Source organism: Macaca fascicularis, chromosome 1 (genome assembly GCF_037993035.2).
Source record: "Macaca fascicularis isolate 582-1 chromosome 1, T2T-MFA8v1.1".
NCBI classification, from domain to species: domain Eukaryota; kingdom Metazoa; phylum Chordata; class Mammalia; order Primates; family Cercopithecidae; genus Macaca; species Macaca fascicularis.
This window is the reverse complement of record NC_088375.1, coordinates 202,912,987-202,932,826: the sequence shown is the minus strand read 5'-3', so window position 1 is coordinate 202,932,826 and position 19,840 is coordinate 202,912,987. Positions and strand designations below refer to the sequence as shown.

The 19,840-nt window shown below is 47.3% G+C and overlaps 2 protein-coding genes across 21 annotated transcripts in view; both read left to right on the top strand.

Annotated features, from left to right (window-relative positions):
* The window catches only part of TMEM39B (transmembrane protein 39B), a 30,714-nt gene extending 28,117 nt beyond the window's left edge, over window positions 1–2,597 (top strand). For all 13 annotated transcript variants that reach the window (XR_012423283.1, XR_012423279.1, XR_012423276.1 and 10 more), the window contains one exon: window positions 2,161–2,597. Coding sequence is in view for 7 of the 13 variants with exons in the window: in XM_015439189.3 (XP_015294675.3) it covers window positions 2,161–2,403 (243 nt within the window). In the remaining 6 variants the exon portion in view is untranslated. The remainder of the gene's footprint in view (window positions 1–2,160) is intronic.
* A 6,151-nt stretch (window positions 2,598–8,748) lies between these two features.
* KPNA6 (karyopherin subunit alpha 6) overlaps window positions 8,749–19,840 on the top strand; it is a 68,359-nt gene continuing 57,267 nt past the window's right edge. For 3 of the 8 annotated variants that reach the window (XM_074013411.1, XM_005544119.4, XM_065525660.1), the window contains exon 1: window positions 8,749–8,828. In XM_074013411.1, the coding sequence (XP_073869512.1) occupies window positions 8,825–8,828 (4 nt within the window). In that variant the 5' untranslated portion in view covers window positions 8,749–8,824. Of the gene's footprint in view, window positions 9,626–19,840 lie in introns of all 8 variants that reach the window. The other 5 variants (XM_074013413.1, XM_015439156.3, XM_045375874.3 and 2 more) reach the window with 4 other exon arrangements.

Sequence of the window (19,840 nt, the reverse complement as noted above, 5' to 3'; positions counted from 1 at the left end):
ATTTTCAGTATTTCCCCAATCCAAAGGAAGACAGTACACACATGTAGCACAAGGATAGCCGTACAAATTGTCACTTAATAACTGCAGCTCGGCTGGGCATGGTGACTTACGCCTGTAATCCCAGCACTTTAGGAGACCAAGGTGGATGGATCACCTGAGGTCAGGAGTTCAAGACCAGACCAGCCTGGTCAACATGATGAAACCTTGTCTCCACTAAAAATACAAAAATTAGCCAGGCATGGTGGCGGGCGCCCGTAATCCCAGCTACTCAGGAGGCTAAGGAGGGAGAATCACTTGAACTCGAGAGACAGAGGTTGTAGTGAGCCGAGATCACGCCACTGCACTCCAGCCCAGGCAACAGAGCAAGACTCATTCTCAGAAAAATAAAATAAAATAAGTAAATAACTGCAGCTCATTTGGTTGTAGATCTTTCAGGACATTGGACAGAGGGAGAGAAGATGATAGTAAAAGAAGGGGCTCTTGGCAGTGAAAGACAATACTGTCTTTATTTGTTACTGTGTGCCAGGCATGTCCTTAAGCACTCTCCATGCACCTTCCTAGTCAGCCTTCCCCTGAACCTTGTATGTGAAAGATATGCTAGGGTTATCTCTGTTTTTAGATACTGAAATCAGCGTAGAGAGTTTAACTTGTTAAAGGCTGCCTTGTTGCGAAACTTGAGATGTAATGGTAATGACTCATGACTTAGCTATGGAAAGGACTGCCCAAAATTATCTAAAATAGTGATCTCTTTTTTTTTTTTAATTTCACTATGAAATCCGCCCCCCCCCCTTTTTTTTAAACACAATCAGAGGCCAAAATCCAATATATGGGACCTCCTGGCGCTGCTCTGTTTGGAGGAGTTAGAACCCCCTTCACTTCCTGCTCACCCCTCCTGTAACTCCTAAAGGATCCCCTTGAAACCTGGGGCTCAAAGGACACAGCGTGAGAAATCACTGACCTAGGCTGATGTGTTCATTTCACAGTTGAGAAATCCAAGCCCCAGGGAGGAAAAGGACTTGCCCAAAGTATTGCAGCCTGTTAAGTGCAGAGCTGAGCCTGACATCCTGGTCTCTTGGCCTCCCATTTCCTGCCACTTCTCCTGTCCTGTAATCAGCTCTTGAGATTTAGGTACCTTGGCCCCTGTGGAATCAAAATCCCTAGACACTGTGCACTTTTTTGAACTGATAAGAAATTTTTTTTTAGTCCCTGCGTTCTACCTTGCTGTTGAGAGTGAGCTGTTGCCATGTCCCTTGGCAGCTTCCAGCCTAGCTAGGGATGCTACCTATGAAGTAGTAGGTAATTCAGGCTGTAGAGTCTGTAATAACTTTCCTTGCCTGTGTCATAGGATTCTAATTTGTTCAGGCCCAACAATAGCCAGGAGATGACATTAAAAGCTGTTGATGTTATTGAGGGTCAGTGGATGAGGGAGAAAAAATTTTCAAAAATTAAAATTTAAAAAAAATTTAAAAAATTTAAAAAATCTATCGATAGATAGATAGATAGATAGATAGATAGATAGATAGATAGATAAATTGATTGATTTTATTTTTTATTTTTTGAGACGGAGTCTTGCTCTGTCGCCCAGGCTGGAGTGCAGTGGCTCTATCTCAGCTCACTGCAAGCTCCGCCTCCTGGGTTTACGCCATTCTCCTGCCTCAGCCTCCTGAGTAGCTGGTACTACAAGCACCCGCCACCACGCCCGGCTAATTTTTTGTATTTTTAATAGAGACGGGGTTTCACCGTGTTAGGATGATCTTGATCTCCTGACCTCGTGATCCGCCTGCCTCGGCCTCCCAAAGTGCTGTGAGCCACTGCGTCTGGTCAAAAAAAAAATTTTTTTAAAGGTGTTGACTTTAGACCACAAAAAGAGTTTGAGAGAGCAAGCAGAACCTGTCAAGAAAGACTTCCTAGGGGAGGTAGAAGTTGAACAGGATCTTAGATGACTTACGTGGGAAGCAGCAGTCCTATCAAGGAATACCACAAGCAGAGGCAGATGAGGTGGCAAAGTCCACATCCAACCCCAGAAAGTCTTCCACCCCACCCATGTCTGCATAGGGCCCCAAGAGCCTGTCCCCTTCACTGGCCCACCCAGAACCCCTATCCAGGAGGAAGGTTTCTGGAGCACACCTTTTAGCCATGCCCACCCCCTTCCGGTTGCAGTTCTTTTTCAGCAAACCCCTGCGGATCCTTAACATCCTCCTGCTGCTGGAGGGTGCTGTCATTGTCTACCAGCTGTACTCCCTAATGTCCTCTGAAAAGTGGCACCAGACCATCTCGCTGGCCCTCATCCTCTTCAGCAACTACTATGCCTTCTTCAAGCTGCTCCGGGACCGCTTGGTATTGGGCAAGGCCTACTCATACTCCGCTAGCCCCCAGAGAGACCTGGACCACCGTTTCTCCTGAGCTCTGGGGTGACCTCAAGGACAGCGTCCAGGCTTCAGCCAGGGGCTCCCTGGCAAGGGGCTGTTGGGTAGGAGCGGGAGGGGGGAAAAAAAAAGACAAAAAAAATCCACCAGAGCTTTGTATTTTTGTTACGTACTGTTTCTTTGATAATTGATGTGATAAGGAAAAAAGTCCTATTTTTATACTCCCAACAAGCCTGTGTCCTGTGGTTCTTTCCCTTCGGGTGTGTGAGACGTATTGCAGAGGTGTGAGATTCTGGTTTAGAAAGTCCCCACATGTGGCTTCTGAAGCCTCTGTGGGTACTGCCTTCTTCAGGAGAGAGGAGATGAGGAGGCACTGGAGGCCATGGTAGCAGTGATAGCTACTGCGAACTGAATGCTCACTGTGTACCAGATGCTGCTCTGTGTGATTTCAGGCCTTGCCTTAATTTAACTTTTATGACAACCCTGGGAATAAAGTACTGTCACTCCAGTGGATGAAGAACTGGAGCTCAGGGAGTTATAGTGACTTGCCTATAGTCACACAGCTAGGAAGTGGTAAAGCTGGACATAAAACCTCTGAAAGGCCTGGCACAGTGGCTCAAGCCTGTAATCCCAGCACTTCGGGAGGCTGAGGTGGGTGGATCACTGGAAATCAGGAGTCTGAGACTAGCCTGGCCAAGACGGTAAAACCACGTCTCTACTAAAAATACAAAAATTAGCCAGGCGCAGCCGGGTGCAGTGGCTCACGCCTGTAATCCTAGCACTTTGGGAGGCCAAGGCAGGCGGATCATGAGATCAGGAGATCAAGACCACGGTGAAACCCCATCTCTACTAAAAAATACAAAAAGATTAGCCGGGCGCGGTGGTGGGCGCCTATAGTCCCAGCTACTCAGGAGGCTGAGGCAGGAGAATGGTGTGAACTCGGGAGGCAGAGCTTGCAGTGAGTCAGGATCATGCCACTGCACTCCAGCCTGGGCGACAGAGTGAGACTCAGTCTCAAAAAAAAAAAAAAGCCAGGCATAGTGGCGCATGTCTGTAGTCCCAGCTACTTGGAAGGCTGAGGCACGAGAATCTCTGGAACCTGGAGGCAGAGGTTGCAGTGAACTGAGATCTCACCATTGCACTCCAGCGTGGGTGACAGAGCAAGACTCCGTCTTAAAAAAGAATAAAAATAAGGCCGGGCACCATGGCTCACACCTGTAATCCGAGCACTTTGGGAGTCCGAGGCAGGTGGATCACCTGAGGTCACCATTTTGAGACCAGCCTGACCAACATGGAGAAACCCTGTCTCTACTAAAAATACAAAATTAGCCCGGCATGGTGGGTGGTGCATGCCTATAATCCCAGCTACTCAGGAGGCTGAGGCAGAAGAATTGCTTAAACTCTGGAGGCAGAGGTTGCAGTGAGCCAAGATCGTGCCACTGCAATCATGCAGTGCCAAGATAGAGCCAAGATCCAGCCTGGGCAACAAGAGCGAAACTCCATCTCAAAAATAAAAAACCTCTGAAAGATGACACTACTATCCTGGCAGAAGGTGACGTCTTGATTCTCTCAGCGTGTAGTCACTGAGACCCTCCTTACTGGGTATTATGCTAGATGGTGAGGATGCCAAGACACGAACAAGCAAGTAATACTACACTGGGATGAGCCCAACAGTTACAAGGTACAGCAGAGCAGAGGGGAGAGAATGTTTAATTTTCTCTGGGCTTCTTGGAGGAGGGGATAGTCTGAATTGTATTAGCCACTTCCTAGGTGGACAAGAGAGGAAAAGGGTGTTTCAGTTAGAGAAGCAGGCAAATGTAATAGTGCACATGCAGTAGCACACAGATTGGAGCATCCTGGTGTGTTTCGGGGAAGGTAAACAAAATGCAGATCTTAGAGCAGGAAGAGTTTAAAAAAAAAAAAAAAAAAAGTGGAGTGGGAAAGGTCAACAGAGGCTGGATCAGGGAGGACCAGTAGTCCTAGGCTAGCAAAGGTGTATGAGCAGGGTCACATGCTAGAGTAGAAACAGCTGCTTGTAAGGTCACTGCCTCCTATGGGCATAGGATAGAGGGTTTAGGCTGAAAGGAGAGGACACATGGACACTCAGCCATTCTCATCTATTCAGCCCATGTTCCCTGAGCCCTTCTTGGCCATAAGGTATGCAGACAAGCTCACAGTGGTATATGAGAGACACACACCTCAACAAATATTTTTGGTGCCTCTATTGAGGTGGACACTGTGCTGAACACTGGAATGGTTACAAAGATAAGGAAGATACTGTCCCTTCCAAAGACAACAAGGAGAAATGGACACACATTATGAGCAAATTTGGGTGTGAAATGCTAAGGAAAACTAGTGTCCATTTCTTCCTGTAGTAGCAGAGAGGACAGGTACCCTATCTGGAAAGACAGGCTTCCCCAAAGAGCTGATAGCTGAGTTGGGTCTTGAAAGTGAGTAGTTCTCCGAGTCAGACGCGGTGGCTCACACCTGTAATCCCAGCACTTTGGGAGGCTGAGGTGGGTGGATCACCTGAGGTCAGGAGTTCAACACCAGTCTGGTCAACATGGCAAAACCCCGTCTCTACTAAAAACACAAAAATTAGGCTGGGCGTAGTGGCTCACGCTTGTAATCCCAGCACTTTGGGAGGCTGAGGCGGGTGGATCACGAGGTCAGGAGTTCGAGACCAGCTTGGCCAACACAGTGAAACCCCGTCTCTACTAAAAATACAAAAATCAGCTGGGTATGGTGGCAGGCACCTGTAATCCCAGCTACTCGGGAGACTGAGGCAGGAGAATCGCTTGAACCCAGGAGGCAGAGGTTGTAGTGAGCTGAGATTGTGCCACTTTACTCCAGCCTGGGCGACAGAGCTAGACTCTGTCTCAAAAAGAAACAACAACAATAACAATAAATTAGCCGGGTGTGGTGGTGCATGCCTGTAATTCCAGCTAGTCAGGAGGTTAAGGCAGGAGAGTCGCTTGAACCCGGGAGGCGAAGGTTGCAGTGAGCCAAGATCATGCCATTGTACTCCAGCCTGGACAACAAGAGCAAAACTCTTGTCTCAAAAAAAAAAAGAAAAAAAGTGAGTAGTTCTCACGGCTAAGTGGGGAAGGGAGGGCACTGCATTCTAAGCAGAGGGAACAGCATATGCAAAGGCACATCAGAAGATAGGAGCGTATTTGAAGAAAAGTGGTTCTCCAAATATGGTTGGAGCCTGCGTTGCATGGTGGGGAGTAGCCCAAGTAGCAGGTAAGGACCAGTCTGTGTGCCAGATTAAAATGGGCATTACCTAAGGGCAGGCAGTAGGAAGTTGCTAAGCAGAAGAGTTACACTGTAAGGTTTCTGCTTTTTTTTCTTTTTTTTTTTTTTTTTGAGACGGAGTCTCGCTCTGTCGCCCAGGCTGGAGTGCAGTGGCCGGATCTCAGCTCACTGCAAGCTCTGCCTCCCAGGTTTACAACATTCTCCTGCCTCAGCCTCCTGAGTAGCTGGGACTACAGGCACCCGCCACCTCACCCGGCTAGTTTTTTGTATTTTTTTAGTAGAGACGGGGTTTCACCATGTTAGCCAGGCTGGTCTCGGTCTCCCGACCTTGTGATCCGCCCGTCTCAGCCTCCCAAAGTGCTGGGATTACAGGCTTGAGCCACCGCGCCCGGCCTTTTTTTTTTTTTTTTTTTTTTTTAATGAGACAGCGTTTCTCCATGTTGCCCAGGCTGGTCTTCAACTCCTGGGCTCAAGCAATTCTCCCACCTCAGCCTTCCCAGTAGCTGGGATTACAGGTCTCTGCTTTTCAGGAGATAGTGGGTGGGAGCCGGAGAGTCTGGAGGCAGGAGGCCAGAGAGGAGGCAGGCAATATAGAACAGGGCAAAGTGATGAGGTCTCACTGTAAGCAGGGGCAGTAGGAAGGGAAATATAGTGTGCCCCTTCCTGAACTTCATCCTAGAGTTTTCCTTTTGATTTCTTTCCCGCAAGAAAATGGGCCAGGCACACAACTAAAGTTGGCAATTTGTTGTGACAGGCCCTCATTCTGCGTCCAGAAGATAGATCCCTCTATGTCTTGAAGATATAGCCTGGCTCTGTGTGTCGAGGTGGGGGACAGGAGGGCTGGCATGTCATAGAAAAAGAAAGGCCTGATATGTACTAGCCATATGTCCCATGATTCAAAAGGCATATGAACAATAAGAGCCTCAATTTCCTCATCTCTAAAAGGGGAGATCATATCCCTTGCTCTGTGTAACTCAATTTTCTGTTCATTCCTTTGTTTATTCATTCAACAGTTATTTATGGAGCACACACAATGTGCCAGATTCTGTGCTGGGTGCTGGAGATACGGTGGTAAACAATACAGAACCCACCCCTGCCCTCAAGGAGCTTGCTGTGAGGATAAATGAAATAATGATTATGAAATCACTCTGTCAACTATACTGCATAAGTCTCATTGTTTTTGTTTTCTTTTCTTCTTTTTTTTTTTTAAGAGACAAGGGTCTTGCTATGTTGCCCAGGCTGGTCTCGAACTCCTGGGCTGAAGCAATCTGCCCGCCTCAGCCTCCTAAAATGCTGGGATTGCAGGAATGAGCCACCACGTCCAGCCTATTTCTTTCTTTCTTTCTCTCTCTCTCTCTGTTTTTGTTTTTGTTTTGTTTTGTTTTTTCAGAGACAGAGTCTCACTCTATCACCCAACCTGGAGTATAGTGGCACAGTCATGGCAGTGCAGCCTTGACCTCCTGGGCTCAAGTGATCCTCTCGCCTCAGTCTTCCGAGTACAAGTGCGCATTACCATCCCCCTCTAATTTTTTTCTTTTAATTTATTTTTTGTGGAGATGGGGTCTCACTGTGTTGCCCAGTCTGGTCTTGAGCTCCTAGCCTCAAGTGATCCTTTGACCTCAGCCTCCCAAAATGTTAGGATTACAGACAAGCATGAACCGCCACACCTAGCCCTATTTTTCTATTTCTCATCTCCCAATAAGATTGCAACCTCAACTAGGGCTACCTGTGTAGGCCTAATCAGAAAACCTGAGTTTAGTCTTACCTCTTCATTTCCTTTTCTCCATAGCCTCATTGAGCAAGGCACTTCCCCTCTCTAGATGATTCGTTATTCATATTCAGCCCAGGGTCTATGACTGTTGTTTTTGTTTTTAGAGATGGAGTTTTGCTCTTGTTGCCCAGATCTGTAATGCAGTGGCGCAATCTCGGTTCACTGCAACCTCTGCCTCCCGGGTTAAAGCAATTCTCCTGCCTCAGCCTCCCGAGTAGCTGGGATTACAGGCACGCACCACCATGCCCGGCTAAGTTTTGTATTTTTAATAGAGACCATGTTGGGCAGGCTGGTCTCGAACTCCTGACCTCAGGTGATCCGCCCGCTTCAGCCTCCTAAAGTGCTGGGATTACAGGTGTGAGCCACAGCGCTCAGCCGTTTGGTTTTAACTATGAAAAGAAGGGATAAACTGGCCGGGCACGGTGGCTCAAGCCTGTAATCCCAGCACTTTGTGGGGTGGGGGGGTGGGGGGTGGGGGGTGGGGGGTTGGGGGGACGGGATCACCTGAGGTCGGGAGTTCGAGACCAGCCTGGCCAACATGGTGAAACCCCCATCTCTAGTAAAAATACAAAAATTAGCCAGGCGTGGTGGCAGGCACCTGTAATCCCAGCTACTCGGGGGCCGAGGCAGGAGAATCGCTTGAACCCGGGAGGCAGAGTTTGCAGTGAGCCGAGATCGCGCCATCGCACTCCAGCCTGGGGGACAAGAGCGAGACTTCGTGTCAAAAAAAAAAGGGGGGGGGATAAGCTTCCGGGAGGAAAAAGTTCAGGGGAAAGAAATTTCACGATTAAAAAAAAAAGAAATAGGCCGGGCGCGGTGGCTCAAGCCTGTAATCCCAGCACTCTGGGAGGCCGAGGCGGGCGGATCACGAGGTCAGGAGATCGAGACCATCCTGGCTAACACGGTGAAACCCCGTCTCTACTAAAAAAAATACAAAAAACTAGCCGGGCGAGGTGGCGGGCGCCTGTAGTCCCAGCTATTCGGGAGGCTGAGGCAGGAGAATGGCGTAAACCCGGGGGGCGGAGCTTGCAGTGAGCTGAGATCCGGCCACTGCACTCCAGCCCGGGCGACAGAGCGAGACTCCGTCTCAAAAAAAAAAAAAAAAAAAAAAAAAAAAAAGAAATAGTAGCAGAAACAACTGGGAACTCCTAGACACACTTAACTTTCGTAGGTATCCCTCCCAGTCTCCTCCCAGCCACTCCTTTCGTATTTCATTTCCACTCCCCACCTTTAGTGGCTGCGGTCTCTTTAAGTGCGCACTTTCGGTGTAATGATAGGCGGTTGGGCCAATAACGCGTTTCGTCCTGGAGTAAGTGGTTTGTCCCTTTCGAGCTGCCGTCCTTCAGGTCTGCCATATTGTCTACTGAAAGCTGCCGCTGAAGCTGCCGTCGCTGCCGCCGCCGCCGCCAAGTGAGCGAGCGGAGCCGCGATGGGTGAGTGAGGAAACCAGGCAGTAGGGTTCTTGGGCTCAGGGAGTGTCGGGGCCTGGGATTTGGCGAGAGCCTGTCTCCGGTCTGCGGAAGATGTCTGCATCCCCTCTAGCTAGGTCTGAGTGGAAAAGTCAGGCCGGGAGTGCTCCTCTTGCCAGTTTTGGGCCGAGCTAGGGCCCGCGCTAGGAGCAGTCTTTTGATGCTGGTTCCGGGGACACCTTGGCACGCCTGGAGCCCCCCACATGGTGGCCTCGGACAGGAGCCCACGTGTTCCTGGGAGATAGAAAGGGGCCTACTCTCTGCCCTGCGCCCAGACTGGGGCTGGGGGACGGGCTCCCGGCGGCAGGCCTGGGCGGCGCTAAGGTAGCTTTCTCCTGGCTTGTGTTTGGCCGACGCGCGTCTTGACTGGATTCAGTGGCTCCCCTGAACTCAGGGAAGTCCTACCTACGTAGCGGGGTGGAGTCCTCTGGTGAGGGGACGCCAGGCGATCCAGCACCAGGCCGGTAAGCATGGGCAGCCAGGCCGAGGGCAGCTTGCACCGCTGAAGGCCGGGAGAACGGAATCAAGGAGGAAATAGTGTGGTTCGGTTGGGCTCATAGTGGCATCCCTTGTGATGGTAGAACACCAAAGGCCAAGTCCTCTTGGCCATCTTTAGGTTGGGGACTTTAGGTTCTGGGCTGGCCCTGGTAAGGAGAAAAGGAGCGACCTGTTGATCTTTCTGAGGGCACTTCGGCTGGCAAGGCCTCTGTTCAGAGAGAATACCATGGCGAAGTCTTTGGATTTAGAGACAACCAACAGTGGTAATTCCTCTACAGCAGTAAAAACTGAAATTTGCTAAGCTCTTTTTACGTACGGGCATTGTTCTGATTGCTTTACATGTCTTGTTTTGCTTAATTTGTACAACCTAAGGAAATAGATGCTACCATTGTTGCTATTTTACAGATGTGGAAGCTGAGCTTTAGAGAGGTAAAGTAACTTAGCCAAGGTCATATACAGTGGCTAAGCAAGGGTGAACACTCCCAAACCTAGTTTGTAACTGCTGTTTGTTGTTGTTGATAGAGTCTTGCTCTGTCGCCCAGGCTGGAGTGCAGTGGCGCGATCTCGGCTCACTGCAACCTCCTGCCTCCCGGGTTCAAGCGATTCTCCTGCCTCAACCTCCCGAGTAGCTGGGATTACAGGCACCCACCACCACGCCCGGCTAATTTTTGTGGGTTTTTTTGGTAGAGACAGAGTTTCGCCGTGTTGGCCAGGCTGGTCTCGAACCTCTGACCTCAAGTGATCGGTCCGCCTCGGCCTCCCAAAGTGCTGGGATTACAGGTGTGAGCCACTGCGCCCGCGCCCGGCCTTTTTTTTTTTTTTTTTAAATGACCTGGCCCTCTAGTGGTTGGACTGGGAGAAAGGGGGAAAAAACTTTTAACCCTAGGCAAAGTTGTAAATGTCTTTGGGGTTTTTGTTTTGTTTTGTTTTTGTTTGTTTTTTGTTTTTGCATGTGGGCCCACTTTGAAATCTTTTTATTTATTTATTGTTATTTTTTGGAGATGGAGTCTCGCTCTGTCACCCAGGCATTGGCTTGATCTCGGCTCTCTGCAACCTCCACCTTCCCGGGTTCATGCCATTCTCCTGCCTCAGCCTCCCGAGAACCTGGACTATAGGTGCCTGCCACCACGCCTGGCTAATTTTTTTGTATTTTTAGTAGAGACGAGGTTTCACCGTGTTAGCCAGGATGGTCTTGATCTCCTGACCTCGTGATCCCCCCGCCTCGGCCTTCCAAAGCGCTGAGATTACAAGCGTGAGCCACACGCCCGGCCACTTTGAAATATTTTTTTTTTTTTTTCTGAGAAGGAATTTCACTCTTGTCTCCCATGCTGGACTGCAGTGGCCCAATCTCGGCTCACTGCAACCTCTGCCTCCCGAGTAGCTGAGATTACAAGTGCCCGCCAGCACGCCCAGTTAATTTTTGTGTTTTTAGTAGAGACAGGGTTTTACCATGTTGGCCAAGCTGGTCTCGAACTCTTGACCTCAGGTGATCCGCCCGTGTCGGCCTCCCAAAATGCTGGGATTACAGGCATGAACTACCGCGCCTGGCCTGGAATTGAATTTTTTAAGATCCGTGATTCTAAGGAAGTGGAAATTATTCACTTGAGCTTCAAGGCAATGACTTTAGAATCAGATCTGGTATTGGAAGAATCACTTAAAGGTATTTAAGAATCACTTAAATGTCAGACACAACAACATACATGGAAAGCATCTAGCACAGTCCACAATAATGTTGTTTTTCTTCTTTTTGTGAGCCTTCCTTTTCTCGCCTCTAGAAAGAAGGGGTGGGGCTGTGTTATCAACGTATTTGGGGACTAAATAAGATAACAGCATTTGGGCTGGGCGAGGTGGCTCACGCCTATAATCCCACAGGCCGAGGCGGGTGGATCACCTGAAGTCAGGAGTAGGAGACTAACCTGACCAATATGGTGAAACCCTGTCTCTACTAAAAATACAAAAATTAGCCAGGCATGGTGTCGTGCTCCTATAGTCCTAGTTATTTGGGAGGCTGAGACGGGAGAATTCCTTGAACCCGGGAGGCGTAGGTTGCAGTGAGTCCGGTGTAGGTTGCTGGACTCCCTCTCAAAAACAAATAAACAAACAACAGATAACAGTGTTTGGAGCCTAGTAAGGGCTCTATGAATATCAGAACAGATTCCTTTTTTTTTTGAGGCGGAGTCTCGCTCTATTGCCCGGGCTGGAGTGCAGTGGCCGGACCTCAGCTCACTGCAAGCTCCTCCTCCCAGGTTTACGCCATTCTCCTGCCTCAGCCTCCTGAGTAGCTGGGACTACAGGCGCCCGCCACCATGCCTAGCTAGTTTTTTTTTTTGTATTTTTTTTAGTAGAGACGGGGGTTTCACCGTGTTAGCCAGGATGGTCTCGATCTCCTGACCTTGTGATCCGCCCGTCTCGGCCTCCCAAAGTGCTGGGATTACAGGCTTGAGCCACCGCACCCGGCCGAGAACAGATTCTTTTCCACTTTCAATAATGTTCCTTTCCCTTAAGCACTCTGGTTTCCAGGTTTCTCTATTGAGTAATAAGACTGATAGGCCTTTCTTAGTAGCTGGATCTTCATCTATCAGTGAAAAAAATTTAGGGGGTTTTATGTTATAAACTTTATGTTATAAACTTTGTATTGGTCTTCAGTTTCAGAAACACTATTGCCTCAAAGGGAAGGAACTATTGTTTAATAAGCTCAGTGAAATAAGTAGAGATTTACTCAGTTTTTTGGGGTTTTTTTTGTTTTTTTTTTTTTTTTGAGACGGAGTCTCGCTCTGTCGCCCAGGCTGGAGTGCAGTGGCCGGATCTCAGCTCACTGCAAGCTCCGCCTCCCGGGTTTACGCCATTCTCCTGCTTCAGCCTCTCGAGTAGTTGGGACTACAGGCGCCGCCACCTCGCCCGGCTAGTTTTTTGTATTTTTTAGTAGAGACAGGGTTTCACCGTGTTAGCCAGGATGGTCTCGATCTCCTGACCTCGTGATCCGCCCCTCTCGGCCTCCCAAAGTGCTGGGATTACAGGCTTGAGCCACCGCGTCCGGCCTACTCAGTTTTATAGATTGGGAAGCTGCCTCAGAGAAGATAACACAGCCAATAAGCCACAAAGCCAGAAGTAAGATTCTTACCCATTTTGCAGCACATAAATCTATAAGAAGACTTAAGGAGTTAAGAAATAAAGTTAGTCCTATTCTGGTACAGTTCAACATGAAAGTCTTCAGTGAAGCAACAAAACCTGACCAAGGTCTTGAAGGGGATTTTTAGCCTAGAGTCAGGTAACTTCCCCTTTCCAGCTCCATCTCAGGTATCTGTCCCTCATCGTAGCTTGTCTTTATGAATGTCAGCTTTTTGTTTTATCTATACCCCATGTAGATCAAACTAATGCATTCATTTAATCCTAACATCTAATCTAAGGTATCTTGGGTTATCTCCATTTACAATTATAAACTGAGGCTTTGAGAAGATTAGGTGACTAGTCCAAGGCTGGTAATCTGGATCCTTTGGGCACTAGAGACTCTTAACAGCCTGCCTTCACATGCCCACAAATACGGAACCTGCTGTGTTTCACTGCCTCTTACGTGTACTCTCCACTAGCTCAGTTGTATATCCTACACTATTTCTGCTGTGCCAAATGTCATTACCCTTAACAGACTTTTGTAGTGATTTCCCTGCCACTAGGTGCCCTGTAGGGGTGATATTCGTAGCTCTGGAGATGGCTTTACTGTGACTCTCTCTAGCAGAGACTACAACCTCATGAGTCTTGCAGACATTATTTGTCTTATCACCATTACTACTACTTTGCTAACTGGGAATTTGGCCACCCTTCCTTACCCCAGGGGGTGGGTATTGATATAAACTCTAAACCGATCATTGTAACTCTAGCTCCCTAGACAGTGATTGATTTAGGCATGGGCATATGATACAGTTCTCACTAATTAGATGGAAAGGGAAGCCTGGGGAACTTCTGGAGAAGCCTTCCTTATTTAAAAGAGACTTGCCAGCTTTTATTTAATTTTTTTTTGACAGTTTGTATTTTAACCCAGGTTGCACCAAAATGTGAGAGCCACAAAAAAAGACAGATGGTAATCCCAGCACTTTGGGAGGCCGAGGCGGGCGGATCACAAGGTCAGGAGATCAAGACCATCCTGGCTAACATGGTGAAACCCTGTCTCTACTAAAAATACAAAAAAATTACCCGGGCATGGTGGTGGGTGCCTGTAGTCCCAGCTCCTCGGGAGGCTGAGGCGGGAGAATGGCGTGAGCCTGGGAGGCGGAGCTTACAGTGAGCTGAGATGGTGCCACTGCACTCCCTAAAAGCCAGAGATGGGAAAGCTGTAATAAGAATACCCAACACTTGTATAGAACTTGCTATGTGCTAGGTACTCTTCTAAGTAGAGGCATACTTCAGAGCTAAGGCAAGTTTGGTTCCAGACCCCTGCAATAAAGCAAATATAATAAAGCAAGTCACACCAATTTTTCTATTTTCCAATGCATATAAAAGTTATGTTTATACTATACTGTAGTCTCTTAAGTGTACAATAATATGTATAGTGAAAGTACCTGTTTTATTTATTTATTTATTTATTTATTTATTTATTTATTTATTTATTTTTTGAGACAGAGGCTCGTCCTGTCACCCAGGCTAGAGTGCAGTGGCATGATCTCAGCTTACTGCAACCTCCAGTTCCTGGGTTCAAACGATTCTCCTGCCTCATCCTCCTGAGTAGCTGGGATTACAGGCGCCCATCACCACACCCAGCTAATTTTTGTGTTTTTAGTAGAGATGGGGTTTTACCATGTTGGCCAGGCTGGTCTCAAACTCCTGACCTCGTGATCTGCCCGCCTCAGCCTCCCAAAGTGCTGGGATTACAGGCATGAGCCACAGTGCCTGGCCAAAAGTACGTATCTTAATTTAGAAATACTTATTGTGAAAAATTGCTATTCGGTGAGTTGTAATCTTTGCTGGTGGAGGGTCCTGATATTGATGGCTGCTGACTGATCAGGGTGGTAATTGTCTGGGGTGGCTGTGGCAATTTCTTAAAATAAGACAACCTATGAAATTTGCTGCATCAATTGATTCTTCCTTTCACGACAGATTTCTCTGTAACGTGATGTTGTTTAATAACATTTTTCTCCACAGTAGACCTTTCAAAATTTCAAACCCTGCCACTACTTTATTAACTAAGTTTATGTAATGTTCTAAGTCTTCTGGTCTTGGTGGCTCACGCCTATAATCCCAGCACTTTGAGAGGATAAGGTGGGAGGATTGCTTGAGCTCAAGAGTTTCAGACCAGCCTGGGCAACATAGTGAGACCCCATCTCTACAAAACATTTAAAAAATTAGCTGGGTGTGGTGGTGCGTGACTGTAGTCCCAGCTACTCAGGAAGCTGAAGTGGGAGAATCACTTGAACCTGGGAGGTTGAGGTTTCAGTGAGCCATGATTGTGCCATTGCACACCAGCCTGGGCGACAGAGCAAGACCTTGTCTCAAGAAAACTCCCAAAATCCTTTGTCATCATTTCATGTATGAATATATGTATGTATATATGTTTATTTTTTTATTTATTAAGACAGGGTCTCACTCTGTCACGCAGGCTGGAATGCAGTGGTGCAATCAACAGCACACTACAACCTTGAATTCCCAGGCTCAAGCAATCCTCCTACCTCAGCCTCCTGAGTAGTTGGGACTATAGGCATGCACCACCATGCCCGGCTAATTTTTAAAATTGTTTACTTTTATTTTTATTTTATTTTATTTTTTGAGACGGAGTCTCGCTCTGTCGCCCAGGCTGGAGTGCAGGGGCGCGATCTCGGCTCACTGCAAGCTCCGCCTCCCGGGTCTACGCCATTCTCCTGCCTCAGCCTCCCGAGTAGCTGGGACTACAGGCGCCGCCACCACGCCTGGCTAATTTTTTGTATTTTTTTTTTAGTTGAGACGGGGTTTCACCATGTTAGCCAGGTTGGTCTCGATCTCCTGACCTCGTGATCCGCCCGTCTCGGCCTCCCAAAGTGCTGGGATTACAGGCTTGAGCCACCGCGCCCGGCCTAAAATTGTTTTTAAAGAGTGTTGCCTAGGCTGGTCTTGAACTGGGCTCAAGTGATCTTCCCGCCTTGGCCTCCCAAAGTGTTGGGATTACAGGTGTGAGCCACCTTGCCTAGCCTTGCCCAACAGGGTTAACGGCATTTTCACAAGGAGTAGATTCCATCTCAAGGAACCACTTTTGTTTGCCCACCTTTAAGAATAGCTGCTCATCCATTCAAGTTTGATCGTGAGATTGCAGCAATTCAGTCACATTTTCAGTTATCTCATTATCACATTTTCACTTCTAGTTATCTTGCTGTTTCCACCCCATCTGCAGTGACTTGCTCCATTGAAGTCTTGAACCTCTTAAAGTCATCCATGAGAGTTGGTATCAACTTCTTCCAAACTCTTATTTATGATGATATTTTGACCTCTCATGGATCGTAAATGTTTTTATAAGACCTGAAAGTGGAAATCACTCCTTAATTCATACAGAATGGATGGATTCTGTATGGCTACAGAATGGATGTTGTGTTAACAGGCGGGAAAACAACATTAGGCCTGGCACGATGGCTCACACCTGTAATCTCAGCACTTTGGGAGGCCAAGGTGGGCAGAACTCTTGAGGTCAGGAATCCGAGACCAGCTTGGCCAACATGGTGAAACCTTGTCTCTAGTAAAAATACAAAAAAATTAGCTGGGCATGATGATGTGTGTCTGTAATCCCAGCAACTCTGGAGGCTGAGGCAGGAGAATCACCTAAACTTGAGAGGCAGAGGTTGCAGTGAGCTGAGATCATGCCACTGTACTTTAGCCTGGGCACAAACGGAGACTTCGTCTCAAAAAAAGAAAAGAAAACAACATTAATCCCATTGTATATCTCCATCAGAGCTCTTGGATGAACAGGTGCATGGTCATTGAACAGTAATATTTTGAAACCTTTTCTGAGTAATAGGGTTCAACTATGGGCTTAAAATATTCAGTAAATCGGCTGGGCGCGGTGGCTTGTGCCTGTAATCCCAGCACTTTGGGAGGCCAAGGTGGGCAGATCACCTGAGGTCAGGAGTTCAAGACCAGCCCACCCAACATGGCGAAACCCTGTCTCTACTAAAAATACAAAAAATTAGCCTGGTGTGGTGGCGGACACCTATAATCCCAGCTACTCGGGAGGCTGAGGCAAGAGAATCACTTGAACCTGGGAGGTGGAAGTTGCAGTGAGCTAAAATCGTGCTGCTGCACTCTAGCCTGGGCAACAAGAGCAAAACTCTTGTCTCAAAAAAAAAAAATATATATATATATATATTTTTAATATATATTTAATATATATTTATATATTTATAAATATATATTAAATATTTATATATTTAATATATATTTTTATATATTTTTTATATATTTAAATATATATATATATTTTTTTTTTTTCAGTAAATCAGGCTGTAAACAGATGTGCTGTCATCCAGGCTTTATTGTTCCACTTATAAAGCATAAACACAGTGAATTCAGCATAGATTTTAAGCTTCTGAGATTTTCAGAATTGAGCGTTAGCATTGACTTTTCTCTAGCTATGAAAGTCCCAGATGACATCTTCTTCCAGTGGAAAGCAGTTTCTTCTACATTGAAAACCTGTTGGCTAGTGTAGCCACCTTCATCAGTGATCTTAGCTAGATCTTCTGGATAACTTGCTGTAGCTTCTACGTCAGCACATACTGCTTCACCTTGCACTTTTTGAGACAGTGTCTCACTCTGTCACCCAGACTGGAGTGCAGTGGCACCATCTCACCTCACTGAAACCTCTGTTTCCCGGGTTGAAGCAATTCTCATGCCTCAGTCTCCTGAGTAGCTGGGATTATAGGCATGCACTACCATGCCCAGAAAATTTTTGTATTTTTAGTAGAGACAGGGTTTCACTATATTGGCCAGGCTGGTCTTGAACTCCTGACCTCAAGTGATCTGCCCACCTTGGCCTCCCAAACTGCTGGGATTATAGGCATGAGCCACTGCGCCTGGCCTTACTTTTTTTTTTTTTTTTTGAGACGGAGTCTGTCTCTGTCGCCCAGGGTGGAGTGCGGTGGTGCAACCTTGGCTCACTACAAACTCTGCCGCCTGGGTTCACGCCATTCTCCTGCCTCAGCCTCCCGAGTAACTGGGACCACAGGTGCCCGCCACCACGCCCGTCTAATTTTCTTTTTTTTTGTATTTTCAGTAGAGATGGGGTTTCACCGTGTTAGCCAGTATGGTCTCAATCTCCTGACCTTGTGATCCGTCCATCTCAGCCTTCCAAAGTGCTGGGATTACAGGAGTGAGCCACCACGCCCAGCCTTTTTTTTTTTTTTTTTTAAAGATAGGGTTTTTCTCTGTCACCCAGGCTGGGGTGCAGTGGCAAAATAGCACACTGTAACCTCTAATTCCTGGGTTCAAGGGATCCCCCCAGGTCAGCCTTCTTTTTTTTTTTTTTTTTTTTTTTTTTGAGACGGAGTCTTGCTCTGTCACCCAGGCTGGAGTGCAGTGGCCGGATCTCAGCTCACTGCAAGCTCCTCCTCTCGGGTTTGCGCAATTCTCCTGCCTCAGCCTCCCGAGTAGCTGGGACTACAGGCACCCGCCACTTCGCCCGGCTAGTTTTTTGTATTTTTTTAGTAGAGACGGGGTTTCACCGTATTAGCCAGGATGGTCTCGATCTCCTGACCTCATGAGCCGCCCGTCTCGGCCTCCCAAAGTGCTGGGATTACAGGCTTGAGCCACCGCGCCCGGCCAGGTCAGCCTTCTAAGTAGCTGGGAACTACAGGTGTGTGCCACCACACTCAGCCAATTTTTAATTTTTGTGAGACAGTGTCTCACCATGTTGCCCAGGCTGGTCTGCAAGTCCTATCCTTAAGTGATCCTTCTTCCTCAGCCTCTGAAGCCACTGGAATTATAAGCATGAGTTACTGAGTTTGACCTCCACATTGATGGCTTCTTTCCTTAAACCCTTTTTTTTGAGATGGAGTCTCACTGTTGCCCAAGCTGGAGTGCAGTGCCACAATCTCAGCTCACTGCAACTTCTGCCTCCCAGGTTCAAGCGATTCTCCTGCCTCAGCCTCCCAAGTAGCCAGAATTACAGGTGCCTGCCACCACATCTGGCTAATTTTTGTATTTTTAGTAGAGAGAGGGTTCACCATGTTGGCAGGTTGGTCTCAAACTCTTGACCTCAGGTGATCCACCCGCCTCAGCCTCCCAAAGTGCTGGGATTATAGGCATAAGCCATGGCGCCCAGCTCCTTAAACCTTATGAACCAGTATCGTTAGAGCCTAGCTCTGGATTAGGCTTTGGTTTAAGGGAATATTGTGGCTGATTTGATCTTTTGTCGAAACCACTAAAACTTTCTCCATATTGGCAATAAGGCTGTTTTTGAGACGGGGTTTCGCTCTATTGCCCAGGCTGGAATGCAGTGGCCCTATCTTGGCTCACTGTAAGCTCTGCCTCCCGGGTTCATGCCATTCTCCTCCCTCAGCCTCCTGAGTAGCACCCAGCCGGGGTTTTTTTTCTTTTTTTTTTTTAAACATTTGTGTGTTCACTGGACTAGTACTTTTCATTTCCTTCAAGATCTTTTCCTGGTTGGGTACAGTGGCTCACACCTGTAATCCCAACACTTTGGGAGGCTGAGGCAGGCAGATCACCTGAGGTCGGGAGTTCAAGACCAGCGTGACCAACATGGAGAAATCCTGTCTCTACTAAAAATACAAAATTAGCTGGACGTGGTGGTGCATGCCTGTAATTCTAGCTACTTGGGCTACTTGGGAGGCTGAGGCAGGAGAATATCTTGAACCCAGGAGGTGGAGGCTGCAGTGAGCTGAGATCACACCATTGTACTCCAGCCTTGGAAACTCCTTCTCAAAAAAAAAAAAAAAAAAAAAAGAACTTTTCCTTTGCATTCACAGCTTTGCTAACTGGTGCAAGAGGCGTAGCTTTCAGCATATCTTGGCTTTTCGACATCCCTTCCTCACTCAGGTTAATCATTTCTAGCTTTTGACTTAATGTGGAGACATGCAACTGCCCCTTTCACTTGAACAGATGGAGGCCATTGTAGGGTTATTAATTAGCCTCATTTCAATATTGTTGTATCTCAGGGAATAGGGAGAGAGAGAGACTGGAATGGCTGGTTGGTGGAGCAGTCAGAACATACACAATATTTATCAATTAAGTTCTCCATCTTATATGACCATGGCTCATGGCACCCCAAAACAGTTGCAATACTAGCATCAAATATCACTGATCACAGATCACCATAACAGATAAAACAATAAGCAAAAGTTTGAAATATTACGAGAATTACCAAAATTGTGGCACAGACACAAAGTGAACACATGCTGCTAGAAAAATGGCACCAATAGACTTGCTTAACATAGGATTGCCACAAACCTTCAATTTGTTTTTTTAAAAAAACACACATTGGCCGGGTATGGTGGCTCACGCCTGTAATCCCA